This window comes from Canis lupus, chromosome 17 (genome assembly GCF_003254725.2).
Source record: "Canis lupus dingo isolate Sandy chromosome 17, ASM325472v2, whole genome shotgun sequence".
Classification (NCBI taxonomy): domain Eukaryota; kingdom Metazoa; phylum Chordata; class Mammalia; order Carnivora; family Canidae; genus Canis; species Canis lupus.
This window is the reverse complement of record NC_064259.1, coordinates 43,669,832-43,686,340: the sequence shown is the minus strand read 5'-3', so window position 1 is coordinate 43,686,340 and position 16,509 is coordinate 43,669,832. Positions and strand designations below refer to the sequence as shown.

At 38.7% G+C, this 16,509-nt stretch overlaps 1 protein-coding gene across 9 annotated transcripts in view; it reads left to right on the top strand.

The window, feature by feature from the left end:
• CTNNA2 (catenin alpha 2) overlaps positions 1-16,509 on the top strand; it is a 1,086,013-nt gene that overhangs the window by 963,583 nt on the left and 105,921 nt on the right. For all 9 annotated transcript variants that reach the window (XM_025453745.3, XM_025453746.3, XM_025453748.3 and 6 more), the window contains 3 exons: positions 2,615-2,707; positions 3,276-3,432; positions 9,682-9,882. In XM_025453745.3, the coding sequence (XP_025309530.1) occupies positions 2,615-2,707; positions 3,276-3,432; positions 9,682-9,882 (451 nt within the window). The remainder of the gene's footprint in view (positions 1-2,614; positions 2,708-3,275; positions 3,433-9,681; positions 9,883-16,509) is intronic.

The window sequence follows — 16,509 nt, the reverse complement described above, 5'->3', positions numbered from 1 at the left end:
GCCGATAGACTTTAGGATTTATGGGTCAGTAAATTAAAGAGAATAATTAAAGGACTATCAGGAGTTGCCAGCCCTTAATTTTTTTCTAGGTGTTATTAGCACTGTCCCCTCCCCCCCGCCCCCTAATTAGATTTTACTGGACAATGAGGTTCCAATATTAGATCTAAGCCATAATAGAATTTACTTAAAGAATGAAGATCCATTTCAAAAGATGCACAAAACTTCATTATCACCACATAGAAGTTACTGATTGGCATCTCCTTCTCTCAGGATCCCCCTTTTCTCAGCTCTCACTCTCCCTTGTCATTATATAGAGCCACATGCCAAAGCCTTCAGCTTATGTCCACTGCTGTGCAAAAGTGTGACCTCAAGTCTTAACACCAAGCATGGATGATAGAGAGCAAACAAGACCATCTGAAATCCTCATTTCATAGAAAGGAAGGTTGTTCAACAGCAGAAATAGGAAGAACTTAATTGAAGATTAAAATAATTATAAATACATATATATTTCTGGAAAATTCATACCATCCTGACTTTTTTCAGGCCACCATGAACAGAGACACTACATTCTGGACTCAAACAATGGACCAAAATATAGGAATTATTGTTTAGTGCCATAATGCTGATAAATAGCTGCTGGAAGGTAATATAAACTTCATCTAGCCAAATTAAAGGGGTAGTTCAGCTAGATCTTTGAGAATATCTTTATGATGTATTCCAAATAATATATGTAATAAAAAGCTATTAAAGGCTATTCTTTAACTCAATACAACATATTGAGCACCAGTTCTATATCACATACTTAATGTGGCTTTTGGAGTATAAAATGCACTAGAATACAAATATAAAAAAGACTAGTGAACAATGTGGAGTGGAGACAATAGAACAAAAATCAAGAACACATGTTATTCTTGCTCTGCCTCCAAGAAATCTCATGCCTCTGGACATTTAGTATCCTATAAATGGGTATAGTAAGGCATGTTTCTATTTCAAACAGTCTTAGTTTTCACCATTTTAGTTTTCAAAGTATCTGAAGAATCAGAGGTAAACAAAAATATAAGAAACTGATAATGTTTGGAATTCCATCAGTGGTATCTCAGAGTACATATTCTCACTGCAATAGACTTCAAGTGTTCTTCCTTAAAACCTTCAAAATGGGATTCTTAACACTAACGATTTATTGAAGTGATCTTTGAAAGTATTCCTAGTATCACCATTTATCCATCTCCTTTTGCTGATAAGAAAACAGTCCTTTAGATGTGAAGTGACTATATAACTATTTAGTGGTTAAGCCTCCTGACCTCCAGTTCTTGTTTCCACACTGTCAGGCTAAGCTTTCTTTTGCATTTGGAACTACACACATGTGTAGTGCATTTTAATCTCCCAGAGCATTGAGGCATGGTAGGGAGGCAGCCTGGTTTTGGAGAGCAGAGGTGGGAGGATACAAAAGGGCAGATGGCCACAAGACTCAGAGGAGGATTCTTGCTCTGCTAATCACTTGTTCTACTTGCCCTACGCTCCTAGCCCTGGTGGCCCTTCTCTTCTCCATTGCCCTTTCTAATCCTCATTCTCTTGTCCTCTTGGCACCAGCCTGATGGGACTGATCAGTGTTTTGATGGTGGCTCTGTGTGCTGTTGACCTTGGCCAGTCAATCTGACCTTGTATTACCAGCTCTGCCTCCTTGAAGAGGATGAATGACAAATTGAAATGCTCAACCAGGGAGCTTAAATTCAGTACAGCTGTTTTGGCTGGTATAATATGTTTAAAAATTAAACTTGAGTTTCTTTATACTAGACCCACATATTCCAATTTGTTGTATACTCTATCATTGCCTACTACATTAAATCTGCTTTTTCTTTTTTTTTTTTAAGAGATTTTTTTTTTAAATTTATTTATGATAGTCACAGAGAGAGAGAGAGAGAGAGAGAGGGAGAGGCAGAGACACAGGCAGAGGGAGAAGCAGGCTCCATGCACCAGGAGCCCGACGTGGGATTCGATCCTGGGTCTCCAGGATCGCGCCCTGGGCCAAAGGCAGGCGCTAAACCGCTGTGCCACCCAGGGTTCCCTAAATCTGCTTTTTCTATGTGTTTCTCAGACCTGCCTGGCCCCTGAAAGCACTTGAGTGGGCAACCGGTGACTAGCATTTTCCTGACAGACTCCAACAGGCAGATATGGGTTCCTTTGGGTAGAACTCTCTTTTTCAGCTTCCTGTGAGTCTCTTTTAAATCCAAAGCGCACTGTAGTATCTTTTATTGGTCAGAGTTTAGCACCATGTGACCAAAATCATAGTGTTCTATACTCCATGGTGAGTGTCCGAGGGCTCAAGTGAGAGTGTAGGTCATGAGAGCAGTCCATAGGGGAAAATGGATCAAAACAACCCAGTTAAAATACATTATTGTGAGTGCTTGAAACAATAATTTACTAATAGCACCCTGCTTTTCTGACATAAATGTCTAATATCACATATGAACTAGTAATACTTGGTAAATCATTAAAAGCTGCCCGTATTTGTGGTTCTCCTGGATGTAGGACTCCAGAGAAGGTGCAAGATCGTGCAGCAGTATACTTCCCCTTTGCCCCAACATGATTTTCACTCCAATCCTCTTCCATCCAGGTTGCCAACTTGGCCTGTTCCATTTCCAACAATGAGGAGGGGGTGAAATTAGTCCGGATGGCAGCCACCCAGATTGACAGCCTGTGTCCCCAGGTAAGCCTCATTCACTTTGTTTCAAAAGCCCATTGGTGTCCTAATATTCGGGGTCATCTCCATTGAGGCCCTCATATCTTGCCTTGCCATCATTCCTGGGCTATTTCAAGGTCTTTCTCATAAAGAATTTCTAACTGCTCCAGCCTTCAAAATTACTGTAGTAATTATTGTGTTTTCCACTCATATTGACTTTGTTCTGTTTATTTGGGGGCTATATTTAAATGCTCCATATCTCTTTACCTTGTCTCATCTAAATTCTAACCTTGCACATGTAGGACAGGAGTTAGCTTTCTACCACACCTGTGCTAAGAAAATACAACTTGTACCAGTACACACTTCTTGAAACCTGAGGCCAATTACTATATCTTTAAACAAAACAAAGCAAACAAAAACTAATGGTAGTCGATAATATACTTCATCTTTTATGTTTTTGATTATCTTCTAAACACTGAGAACCCACTTATCTGTAGCAACCACCTGGTCCAGGGTTTCAATGTGGTCTTTGACCTTCTGGTTTCTTTCTTGAATAGTGTAGTCAGTATGTTTCTGGATTGTTTCTAACAAATAGGTCATCAATGCTGCTCTCACACTGGCTGCCCGACCACAGAGCAAAGTTGCTCAGGACAACATGGATGTCTTCAAAGACCAGTGGGAGAAGCAGGTCCGAGTGCTGACAGAGGCTGTGGATGATATCACCTCAGTGGATGACTTCCTTTCTGTCTCAGGTAATCACAAATAGGACCCTTCCAAGGCAGCTGGAGGAGAACAGATTAGGAATATTTTATAAAGGTCATGGGTCTCTTTTTCAAATGCTCTTCTTGGCCCTTTGAGCTTTCACTTCTCTCTGGAAATGTTATTGTAGCACTCTCTTAGAAATTCTTCTTTTAAGTGCACATTATTTCAAAACACTGAGTCAAAGCATTTGAGGGGAAAACACAACTTTCTGATAGAGAGATCAGCAATCTGAAAAGAATATTTAAGGTGACATAGATTCTTCTTTAGTTCCTAGAGTTTTTAAAGCAGGTGGGCCTTGTATCCATCTGAATTACCCATCTTGAAAAAGGGGGTGGTATGTGAGATTGGTTAATCCTCATGGTTTATATTTAAGAATCAAAAAAACAATCAGCTAGCCCAGTTTGGCTATGTTTAAAGGGGTCTTTTTTCCCCAATAAGTGAAGTCACCCAGGTTTGTGATAAGGCAGGTAGAAATACTAGTTATCAAATATACACCTTAGGAGATACTTTGGAGCTATAGAGGTGTTGAACACTTAACTATGAGAATGTGTAAGAAAGTGAGAGAAAACAAATACAACCAGATGCTCCTTGAAATTGTGACTTTTTTTTTCTTTGTAAATGAAGCCAGACTGAAGGATGTTAGTATATTTGAATAACCATGTAGTCAATTTGACCTTTAATGGTACTCATCAATGCTGTTTCAAAACTGGGCTACCTGCCAGCAAATGGGCCTTTGTCCAAACACATTTGGCACAGTTCATCTAGAAGAGTCTCTGTGGGAGGAATGGGAGAGGAGGTTGCTGGAAACATCAGCCTCCTTTGTGAGGCATTAAAATAATCAGGTGACCCTTGGAAATTCAAATGGACCAGATGTGGACTCTACCCACAGGTGGTCCTAGCCTTGACCAGGGTCTGCCTGTCTTTGGCTACCCGAGGCCTGACAGGAAAGGGGTTGCAGCACTCCTAGTGGGATTCAGGCAGAAGGGGCTTCTGATTGTAGTAATTTAGAAGGAATTTCTGGGGGAGGTTTATCATATTTGGAAATTTTGTCTAGGTGCAGTTTTTGCTTTTTATAAAAAAAAAAATTCCTAATGGAGGCTTCTGTTTGAAGCTTGTCTGAGAGCGGCAGAGTCAAATCTGTAGGTCTGATGGATAATCAAAACCCAAGTTTGAAACCATGGAGAGCAAGAGAAGGCAGATGGAAAAAAAATGAGGAACATGTGTTCGGTGTCTGTAATTTACCCGGCTCTCTGCTGTTTGCTTTAATTCTCCCCAAAATTCTGTAAGATAGGTATTAGTTTTCCAAGGCTTCCTTCGAGAAAACTAAGACATTGAAGGGATAGGTAATCGGGCAGAGATGGTATGAAAATCTAGATTATCTTCTTTTCAGAAGCTAGGTATTTTTCAGTAAGTCAAGATAGCAGGAAATTTCCTTTGACAAGTCCAGCTTTCACTGTGGTTCTCTTCTCCCCATCTCTGGTATCCTCATTCCACTCTCTCATTTATTTCAGAAACATTTCCGGTTTTTCATTTCCAAGCTATAGTTTGGTGACTTTTCAAGCACTTAAATATCCCTATATCTGTGGGTTAGCTGATGAAGAACTCCATATGTTGCCATTTCTGAGATTTGCTTTGGTGATACCTGAGTCCTAACAATGTAAAAGATATGAGAAAATACATATACTGTATTTTCCTGTCTAGTATCTAGTCACCCCTGTCTAGTATCTAGTCAGTCTTTGCAAGGATGAATGTAGTGGCCCTAAGACAGGGCAGGGGCTCTCCCTAACCAGCCTCAGATCTCACAGCAATCCTGATAGCGCCTGGAAATTTTATTCTGCATCCCCTTTTGTGTGCAAATGAGTAGAAAATATTCATGGACTACCTATCCCAATGAGGAATCATTTCAGAACTTTAAAAACTTCCCAACTTTTCCTTTTCTTTAAATACATGTACAAAAATTTCTGAAGGTAGGGAAAAGCAAAGTGAGGAGGTCTTATCTCCGACTGTTTCAATACGCAAAGCTTTTCCTAATTTTCTTCCACCCTGCCTCTTTGCCACCTTTCTCCCTGCCATTGCTTTGTGCATCTCATTATTACCAGCAACAAGAAAAGGCTTTGGCTTCCGCTGATAACACTGTGCAGTCCAACCCCAGTGGTACAAATGCCGTGGCATGCCATGACGGGAAAATGAACAGGTGCTGTCAGGGAGCCAGGCTTGGCAGGGCCTGCTGGAGCATGCTTTTGGAGTTGACAATTGGAGGTGGCAGGTACCTTTCCACAGCCGGGCTTGACAAATAATGACACAGCCTACTCTCTCCTGCTGGTAGGCTATGGATACGGCCCAGTTGTTGGGGAAACTATTTCTTATCTCCTCTCCGAGCTGAAGCCAAAACATTTGCATCAGTAAATTGCAAGTTTGGCCCAGGAGATGTTTTGGAATGGCATTAATGACATTTTATGTATGCGTTTCTTCTTAAGGGAATATCTATTCTGGCAGAAAGCTCTATTTTAAAAACAAGCAAAGATCTTTGTTTTTAAAAGACTACAGTTTTGTTTTGTTCATGCTACCTGAACCTGTGTGCCTGAGTGCTTAATTTGTCCATATGAAAAGCAACAAGTTTGAAGAGCAATGATCTAAGCTAATAACATTACAGGAGCAAAACCAATTTTCAGATGTGGCCCGGGCTCATAAAAACGTGGAATGGCTGTGTTAGAACACTTAAGTTTTTCCCACTGGGTAAAAACTACAATTTTTAATAGTGTTTTAAAATGAGTGTCTTAGCATTAACCATGTGACAGTTTAATTCTTGGGTTTGGCTCAAAAAAATAGCAGGCCTCTAAGATCTGAGGAAGAGATTAACTCATTCCCATAATATCCAAGATTTTTGTTTTGTTTGTCTTTTCTTATTTTTCTTTTGACTTCAGGGTCTTGAGTTTGTGTGAATTTTTAAAGGGAACAGTGAACTTTGATTTTTGAATTTAGAATCTATACCTTTGAGGTTTATGATATTCAGGTAGTTTGGTCATCAGTGATTTTTATAACAAAATTACGTCTTTTCTGAAATCGTAAGGTTCCAAAAAAGTTCAAGCAAGTTTATGATATGTTTAAAAATCGTACTTCATATCTGAGTGTAATATCCAAAGAACCTGAGTGGTTTTTCCCAGCAATGGAGCCCTCTCTAGAAACCCTCTGCTTTTTATTATTACTTTTGCTGCTGTATTCTTTTCTAGTTGGGACAGCATTCCTGTCTTCTTGAGTTCTTCCTTTTGAAAATTCCTTAGGATAAAAATACATAATGGTCTCTTTTCAATGGACATGTTTATGCAGTGTTTTTTCTTTGATTAACTGCTGTGTATAAGGCACTATCAGGAATGCAAATATGAATCAAATATGAGAGTCTGCCTTCAAATAATTCACTGTATCTTTTGATAGATCCTAGACCATTGTGCTTCCAAATTTGTGGTTCAAAGACATGAGGATGGAGGGAGAAGGAAAAGAGGGGAGAAGTTATTACAAGGGGTTTGGGAATCCATATATATATTATTTAGGATCTTTTGATCAAATAACGTGTCTATGTGAACAGGTCCTATTAAATACATTGTTCAAACTGAGCTTAATAAAATACAAATCTATTTTAAAAAATTCTAAATCCTAACTTTTACATATACACCATCTACCATATAACTACTATCAGAAGGAAATTGTGATTCATTTTTCCATAAAAGGGATATCCCTAATTGGAAAAAGCTGGGAAATGCTGAGTAAACTATCTTAGCATTTCAAAAAAACAAAAACCAAAACAAAAACTGATTAAGAAAAATTAGTCAATAAATAGTAAAATCTATACTTTATTCATTTGGCATGATTAACTAGACTAACCACTGAACAAATTAGTTGATTTGTCTAATTAAAGCAATGCTTTTGATATCCTATATTCCCAGCTTCTGCTAGCCTCCTTCAAATATGTATCATTTCTATCTATTAAAGCCTATTCTTACATCTTAATTAAATTAGTTGCACATTTCCAGTTTGGGAAATAGGTTTTAAAGAAAAAAAAAAAAAAGAACCTTATCATTTCATTTCAAGATACTAGGTCATAGTAGGCTTCTTAGAATTAATATTTTTTATCAACACCAGAGAGTATTAGGATCTAATATAATTAACACACTCCATCTCTGTTCTGCATTCAGAGCAGAGATGGAATCCAAATTTCAATCTATCAGCTATGCTGTGGAAAAGCAGTGGCTGTTGCTGTTCTTCTACTGTGTTATTCAAAGAAAATAGCAGATGGATGCATGTTTTTGTCATGGAGGCCCACCCAGTTGCTTACTTTTGGGGACAAGGGCACATTTGAATAGTCTGGAGAGATCTAGCAGGGTAGTAAGTTGGGCAGTAAGAGAGGCCTTTCAAAATAAAACTTTTGAATTTGAAATCCTATGCCAAGTTTTATTTGAGGAAACCTTTTTCTCAGGTGTCCTGTTAAGTGAGTTTGTATGATACAATCCAGGATCTCAGAAAGGTGTGGTTTTCAGAAGTTCCATAACCAAACTGAAAACTTCTTAAAGTCTGTATTTTCATAACTATTTCTGTTTTACTCAGGAAAATGTCAGCATTCAGAAAGTACTACTTTTTGTGAGTTTAAAAAATCTGGATATTAAAATTAAAATATCTCAGACTTTCTGTTTTAATTTCTATTTGAAATTAAAGAATTAGAGAATGTAGAAATTTCTGATGGTTTGAATGAAGAAATCATATTGTATAAGGTCAAAACAGAGGTTCCATTATGAAAAGTAAGTTATACTTTGCAAGTTTCTTCCTGGGTTCCTGAAAGAACAGATATTCCTTCTGAGTGACTAACCTAGTAATGAAAGTAGGAGAGATCCATGGTGGAGACTGGTGTGGGCTCAGTACCTTCCCCTCTTTCTGTTTTTAGAAATTTTTAATTCAGAGCTAGCCTGAGAAAATTCCCAAGGAGATAATAATTTATTTTAATCCTTTATTAACTATTTATTGAATTTGACAGTTATAATTTTTAAAAAGTTATCAGATTATTTAAGACTGTTTCTCACTTGTTCTCCTTTTTAATAGTGAGTAAATGTGTGTGTGTGTACTCACACATGCATCTCTTTGGCTTAAGTAGTTTTCTTTCTACAGAACACAAAACTTTTCAACATTTCCTTAAAATTATGTTTTTTAAAGAATATTCAAGGGGCATAATTACAGATCTCACTTTGGACATAAGAAATAAAAATTGCATATGTGCAAAACCATAAGGGACCAGATTGCATATTTTCTCTATGCTACTAGAGAGTGAAAGTCCAGCCTGCCTGCCTGGATTCTACTTTGGGCAATGAGAGAGAGAGAGATCCCTGACCTTGACTCTAATCTGAGGGAACTAGCCACAAGACTGGATTTTATTTTAACTGTGGAGAACACTGCCATCTTCTTCTTCTGGTCAATTTGCCTATTTTATATACCATGTGCATGACATGACCTTAAAAGACTGATGAGGTGGTATTGGTCATTTTATAATTTCCCTTAAATGTCTCCTTAATAAAAACTGATCAAACAAGCATGCACCCGAGCTTGATTCTGGTCCTGTTTGGAAATGTTTCTATCTGATCAGGTTGGCTTCATGTTAACTGCCACACCTCTCTCTCTCTCTCTCTCTCTCTCTTGTTTTCCTTAAGATTTATTCACTTATTTGACAGAAAGAGTGCAAGTGCAGAAGTGGTGGGGAGGCAGGGGGAGGAGTAGAGGGAGAGGGACCCTGATGACATGGGGCTCCATCCCAGGACCTGACCCCATGACCAGAGCTGAAACCAAGAGTCTGGTGCTTAACTGAGCCACCCAGCCACAGCTGCTGCAACCACTCTTAAAATGCAATACATCTCAAACATTGAAAGCAATGTTCAAAGTATGGTCCCCAAACCCACAGCATTAGCATCACCTGGAGCTATGTAGAAATGCATTTTCTTGGGCCCCACTCCAGACCTACTGAATCAGAAATGCTAGTAGGAGTGGCTCCTTGGCATTCTGTATGATGCTGTGAGCCCTCTAGCTGGTGCTCAAATTTGAGAACTGCTACTGTAATTTTAAACTATATTATTTAAATATTAGTGTTATAAGGTATGTATTGAGATGTGCAAGGTGATGTCTCATGAAGTTGATGAATCTCTTATATTTCTTAAGTGTGCAAGTGGTATAAAATCATATAAATGTGTGTGTTTCCTCTATAGAAAATCACATCTTGGAGGATGTGAACAAGTGCGTGATAGCCCTCCAAGAAGGGGATGTGGACACCCTGGACCGGACTGCAGGGGCCATCAGGGGCCGGGCAGCTCGAGTGATACACATCATCAATGCTGAGATGGAGAACTATGAAGCTGGTGTTTATACGGAGAAGGTTCTGGAAGCTACAAAATTGCTTTCTGAGACAGGTAAACACGGATAGTAGATTCAACCAGAATGTCCATGCCATGATTAATTTCCATATTTGAATAAGTCTTTCTCATTATCTTTTATAGGCCTCTGTGCTTCTAAATTATAACTGACCATTAAAGGGATCCTCTTGGTTTCTTAAGTTTGAATTTGAATAACTTTACCAGGATAACAACTTTATTGCTTTGCATGTATATATCACTTTATAATTTTCACCTATAATCTCACTTGATTCTTGCAAGGGCCTTGTGAAGTAGGCAGATTTTTACTATCTCCAAGTATGGGTGTGAAAGTGGAAGTTTAAATGACTCAAGAGACTGGAGGAAAGGTCACAAGTCTAGAAAACAGTGGAGATGTGATGGAGACTTGGAATGTTGAACTTGAAGCTATTTCTCCATCTATTTCTTGAGAAGCTAGGACCTTGAGGAAAGAGAAAGCATAAAGTTTCCAGGTAGTCTCTGGATATGAAATGCTCGAGGAAAGGGGGTGGTGGCTACTGTAAAAGGGTCAGAGTTTGAATATGTGCCTTGTCCCTCTAGGAAAGTCTTCCATACCCTCTTCTAAGGCATGTGCTGCCCACTGGGGGATCACTGATGTGAGAAGACTGGGTAACTCATGGGAGCCTTTCCTAGCTCTGGTGTATTGGGACTGAGAAAAAGGGCTTATTCTCACTGAGTTAGTGGAACAACTCATTCCTTTGAGTAGTTATGTCAAAGACTGACCAATTTTTAGTAGTTTTTGCTCTTGACTAATGTCACTGGGCTTCAGACCCTTTCTCAAATCCCTAATACCATTAGTATTTATATATGTATATATGGGGTGGGGAGAGCAGTGCTTAGAAAGTACAGGGAAGGAGTGAACACAAAGGGATAGGAAAAGAGAAGTTTATTTTGGATGGGGTTGTGAATAGGTAATGAACTGGGCCCTCTGTATGCTCACAAGGACCTCCCCTAAAACTTCAATGGCCTTTCCTAGTCTGTAGATGGACTGTGGAATCTATTAGGGTTTTTTTTTTTTTTTAAAAATGTGTTTCTGAAAGGTCAGATAAAGCAGTGTTCCAAGTGCTACATGATACAACATGTTAGTTGAAATAGGTTTCCTCCTACCGGGAAAAGGTTATTTAAAAAGACCCCTGTAGATGTTTGTTTGTCTTAAATAGCAAAGAAAACAGCAGATAAATGCAGACCTTTGTTGTTCTGTCTGAAATATAAGCAGGAAGGAAATAAGGTAACATCACATAATAAAGAGCAACAGTCCAGGGATTGTTGAGAATCATCACAGATTTAGTAGAAATAATGATTAATAAGATATGTCCACATTTTAAGTAGTTGAAATTTAGCACTGTTTTCTTTCAAATAGGCTTGTCCTTTGCCTTCAATAAAACAGCACAAAGCAAACCATTTGGTTTCTTTCCTCACTTGGAAGAATTAGAAACGGGCATTTTACTCTCCAATAGAAGGACTTTTTTTCTTCACCCTCCAGAGGACCCTCTCATGTTTCTGTGCCTCTCAGTTTCTGGCCTGTTAGCTGTATTCTGTTACAAATTCTCCAGCTTCACATGGTGTATTACCTACATAGCTGCACTCCCTTGGATCTGACACTGGGGAAAAAGAGTAGCAGAGAGGGTGGAAGACATGAAGACAGGTGGAAGACAGGAAGACATGAGCACATGCCTGCTCATGACTGGTTGGAATGTTCATTGTAACAGATGAAAGACACAGAAAAAGTGCCAATTTACATGGGACTTTGCACACCGAGAACTCAGGTATTGTTTAAGAGACATTTTGGAATTGTTTTCTCATTGTATTTTGGGTTGCTTTAATGAACAGAAGGTACGGTGCCTAGTAGGTCAAAATCTGCTTAAAGGCAAGGCAGTCTGCTTAGTTGATTGAAATATTTTTACATGATTTTCACTCTAACTTTTGAAATGTAAGTAATTTTCTGGTTGCTTTTTAAACAACAAAATCAATGAAATATGAAACGGAGCAATCCATCGAGGATTGTTGTTGATCATCAAGATTTTGCTCTTATTTGTTCACTGTCAGAGCTTTTATTTTTTATTTATTTATTTATTTATTTATTTATTTATTTATTTATTTTGTCAGAGCTTTTATTTATTTATTTATTTTTTATTTTTTTATTTTATTTTTTTATTTTTTTTATTGGTGTTCAATTTACTAACATACAGAATAACACCCAGTGCCCGTCACCCATTCACTCCCACCCCCCGCCCTCCTCCCCTTCTACCACCCCTAGTTCGTTTCCCAGAGTTAGCAGTCTTTATGTTCTGTCTCCCTTTCTGATATTTCCCACACATTTCTTCTCCCTTCCCTTATTTTCCCTTTCACTATTATTTATATTCCCCAAATGAATGAGAACATATAATGTTTGTCCTTCTCCGACTGACTTACTTCACTCAGCATAATACCCTCCAGTTCCATCCACGTTGAAGCAAATGGTGGGTATTTGTCATTTCTAATAGCTGAGTAATATTCCATTGTATACATAAACCACATCTTCTTTATCCATTCATCTTTCGTTGGACACCGAGGCTCCTTCCACAGTTTGGCTATCGTGGCCATTGCTGTTAGAAACATCGGGGTGCAGGTGTCCCGGCGTTTCATTGCATTTGTATCTTTGGGGTAAATCCCCAACAGTGCAATTGCTGGGTCGTAGGGCAGGTATATTTTTAACTGTTTGAGGAACCTCCACACAGTTTTCCAGAGTGGCTGCACCAGTTCACATTCCCACCAACAGTGTAAGAGGGTTCCCTTTTCTCCACATCCTCTCCAACATTTGTTGTTTCCTGCCTTGTTAATTTTTCCCATTCTCACTGGTGTGAGATGGTATCTCATTGTGGTTTTGATTTGTATTTCCCTGATGGCAAGTGATGCAGAGCATTTTCTCATGTGCATGTTGGCCATGTCTATGTCTTCTTCTGTGAGATTTCTGTTCATCTCTTTTGCCCATTTCATGATTGGATTGTTTGTTTCTTTGGTGTTGAGTTTAAGAAGTTCTTTATAGATCTTGGAAACTAGCCCTTTATCTGATATGTCATTTGCAAATATCTTCTCCCATTCTGTAGGTTGTCTTTGAGTTTTGTTGACTGTATCCTTTGCTGTGCAAAAGCTTCTTATCTTGATGAAGTCCCAATAGTTCATTTTTGCTTTTGTTTCTTTTGCCTTCGTGGATGTATCTTGCAAGAAGTTACTATGGCCGAGTTCAAAAAGGGTGTTGCCTGTGTTCTTCTCTAGGATTTTGATGGAATCTTGTCTCACATTTAGATCTTTCATCCATTTTGAGTTTATCTTTGTGTATGGTGAAAGAGAGTGGTCTAGTTTCATTCTTCTGCATGTGGATGTCCAATTTTCCCAGCACCATTTATTGAAGAGACTGTCTTTCTTCCAATGGATAGTCTTTCCTCCTTTATCGAATATTAGTTGCCCATAAAGTTCAGGGTCCACTTCTGGATTCTCTGTTCTGTTCCACTGATCTATGTGTCTGTTTTTGTGCCAGTACCACACTGTCTTGATGACCACAGCTTTGTAGTACAACCTGAAATCTGGCATTGTGATGCCCCCAGCTATGGTTTTCTTTTTTAAAATTCCCCTGGCTATTCGGGGTCTTTTCTGATTCCACACAAATCTTAAAATAATTTGTTCTAACTCTCTGAAGAAAGTCCATGGTATTTTGATAGGGATTGCATTAAACGTGTATATTGCCCTGGGTAACATTGACATTTTCACAATATTAATTCTGCCAATCCATGAGCATGGAATATTTTTCCATCTCTTTGTGTCTTCCTCAATTTCTTTCAGAAGTGTTCTATAGTTTTGAGGGTATAGATCCTTTACATCTTTGGTGAGGTTTATTCCTAGGTATCTTATGCTTTTGGGTGCAATTGTAAATGGGATTGACTCCTTAATTTCTCTTTCTTCAGTCTCATTGTTAGTGTATAGAAATGCCACTGACTTCTGGGCATTGATTTTGTATCCTGCCACGCTACCGAATTGCTGTATGAGTTCTAGCAATCTTGGGGTGGAGACTTTTGGGTTTTCTATGTAGAGTATCATGTCATCGGCGAAGAGGGAGAGTTTGACTTCTTCTTTGCCAATTTGAATGCCTTTAATGTCTTTTTGTTGTCTGATTGCTGAGGCTAGGACTTCCAGTACTATGTTGAATAGCAGTGGTGAGAGTGGACATCCCTGTCTTGTTCCTGATCTTAGGGGAAAGGCTCCCAGTGCTTCCCCATTGAGAATGATATTTGCTGTGGGCTTTTCATAGATGGCTTTTAAGATGTCGAGGAATGTTCCCTCTATCCCTACACTCTGAAGAGTTTTGATCAGGAATGGATGCTGTATTTTGTCGAATGCTTTCTCTGCATCCAATGAGAGGATCATATGGTTCTTGGTTTTTCTCTTGCTGATATGATGAATCACATTGATTGTTTTACGGGTGTTGAACCAGCCTTGTGTCCCAGGGATAAATCCTACTTGGTCATGGTGAATAATTTTCTTAATGTACTGTTGGATCCTATTGGCCAGTATCTTGTTGAGAATTTTTGCATCCATGTTCATCAGGGATATTGGTCTGTAATTCTCCTTTTTGGCGGGGTCTTTGTCTGGCTTTGGAATTAAGGTGATGCTGGCTTCATAGAACGAATTTGGAAGTACTCCATCTCTTTCTATCTTTCCAAACAGCTTTAGGAGAATAGGTATGATTTCTTCTTTAAATGTTTGATAAAATTCTCCTGGGAAGCCATCTGGCCCTGGACTCTTGTGTCTTGGGAGGTTTTTGATGACTGCTTCAATTTCCTCCCTGGTTATTGGCCTGTTCAGGTTTTCTATTTCTTCCTGTTCCAGTTTTGGTAGTTTGTGGCTTTCCAGGAATGCGTCCATTTCTTCTAGATTGCCTAATTTATTGGCGTATAGCTGTTCATAATAGGTTTTTAAAATCGTTTGTATTTCCTTGGTGTTGGTAGTGATCTCTCCTTTCTCATTCATGATTTTATTAATTTGAGTCTTCTCTCTCTTCTTTTTAATAAGGCTGGCTAATGGTTTATCTATCTTATTAATTCTTTCAAAGAACCAACTCCTGGTTCTGTTGATCTGTTCCACAGTTCTTCTGGTCTCGATTTCGTTGAGTTCTGCTCGAATCTTTATTAGCTCCCTTCTTCTCTTGGGTGTAGGATCTATTTGCTGTTTTTTCTCTAGCTCCTTTATGTGTAAGGTTAGCTTTTGTATTTGAGTTCTTTCCAGTTTTTGAATGGATGCTTGTATTGCGATGTATTTCCCCCTTAGGACTGCTTTTGCTGCATCCCAAAGATTTTGAACGGTTGTATCTTCATTCTCATTAGTTTCCATGAATCTTTTTAATTCTTCCTTAATTTCCTGGTTGACCCTTTTATCTTTTAGCAGGATGGTCCTTAACCTCCATGTGTTTGAGGTCCTTCCAAACTTCTTGTTGTGATTTAGTTCTAATTTCAAGGCATTATGGTCCGAGAATATGCAGGGGACAATCCCAATCTTTTGGTATCGGTTCAGACCCGATTTGTGACCCAATATGTGGTCTATTCTGGAGAAAGTTCCATGTGCGCTTGAGAAGAATGTGTATTCAGTTGAGTTTGGATGTAAAGTTCTGTAGATATCTGTGAAATCCATCTGGTCCAGTGTATCATTTAAAGCTCTCGTTTCTTTGGAGATGTTTTGCTTAGAAGACCTATCGAGTATAGAAAGAGCTAGATTGAAGTCACCAAGTATAAGTGTATTATTATCTAAGTATTTCTTCACTTTGGTTAATAATTGATTTATATATTTGGCAGCTCCCACATTTGGAGCATATATATTGAGGATTGTTAAGTCCTCTTGTTGAATAGATCCTTTAAGTATGATATAGTGTCCCTCTTCATCTCTCACTACAGTCTTTGGGGTAAATTTTAGTTTATCTGATATAAGGATGGCTACCCCTGCTTTCTTTTGAGGACCATTCGAATGGTAAATGGTTCTCCAACCTTTTATTTTCAGGCTGTAGGTGTCCTTCTGTCTAAAATGAGTCTCTTGTAGACAGCAAATAGATGGGTCCTGCTTTTTTATCCAGTCTGAAACCCTGCGCCTTTTGATGGGGTCATTAAGCCCGTTCACATTCAGAGTTACTATTGAGAGATATGAGTTTAGTGTCATCATGATATCTATTCAGTCTTTGTTTTTGTGGACTGTTCCACTGAACTTCTTCTTAAAGGGGAATTTTAAGAGGCCCCCTTAAAATTTCTTGCAGAGCTGGTTTGGAGGTCACATATTCTTTTAGTTGCTGCCTGTCTTGGAAGCTCTTTATCTCTCCTTCCATTTTGAATGAGAGCCTTGCTGGATAAAGTATTCTTGGTTGCATGTTCTTTTCATTTAGGACCCTGAATATATCCTGCCAGCCCTTTCTGGCCTGCCAGGTCTCTGTGGAGAGGTCTGCTGTTACCCTAATACTCCTCCCCATAAAAGTCAGGGATTTCTTGTCTCTTGCTGCTTTAAGGATCTTCTCTTTATCTTTGGAATTTGCAAGCTTCACAATTAAATGTCGAGGTGTTGAACGGTTTTTATTGATTTTAGGGGGGGATCTCTCTATTTCCTGGATCTGAA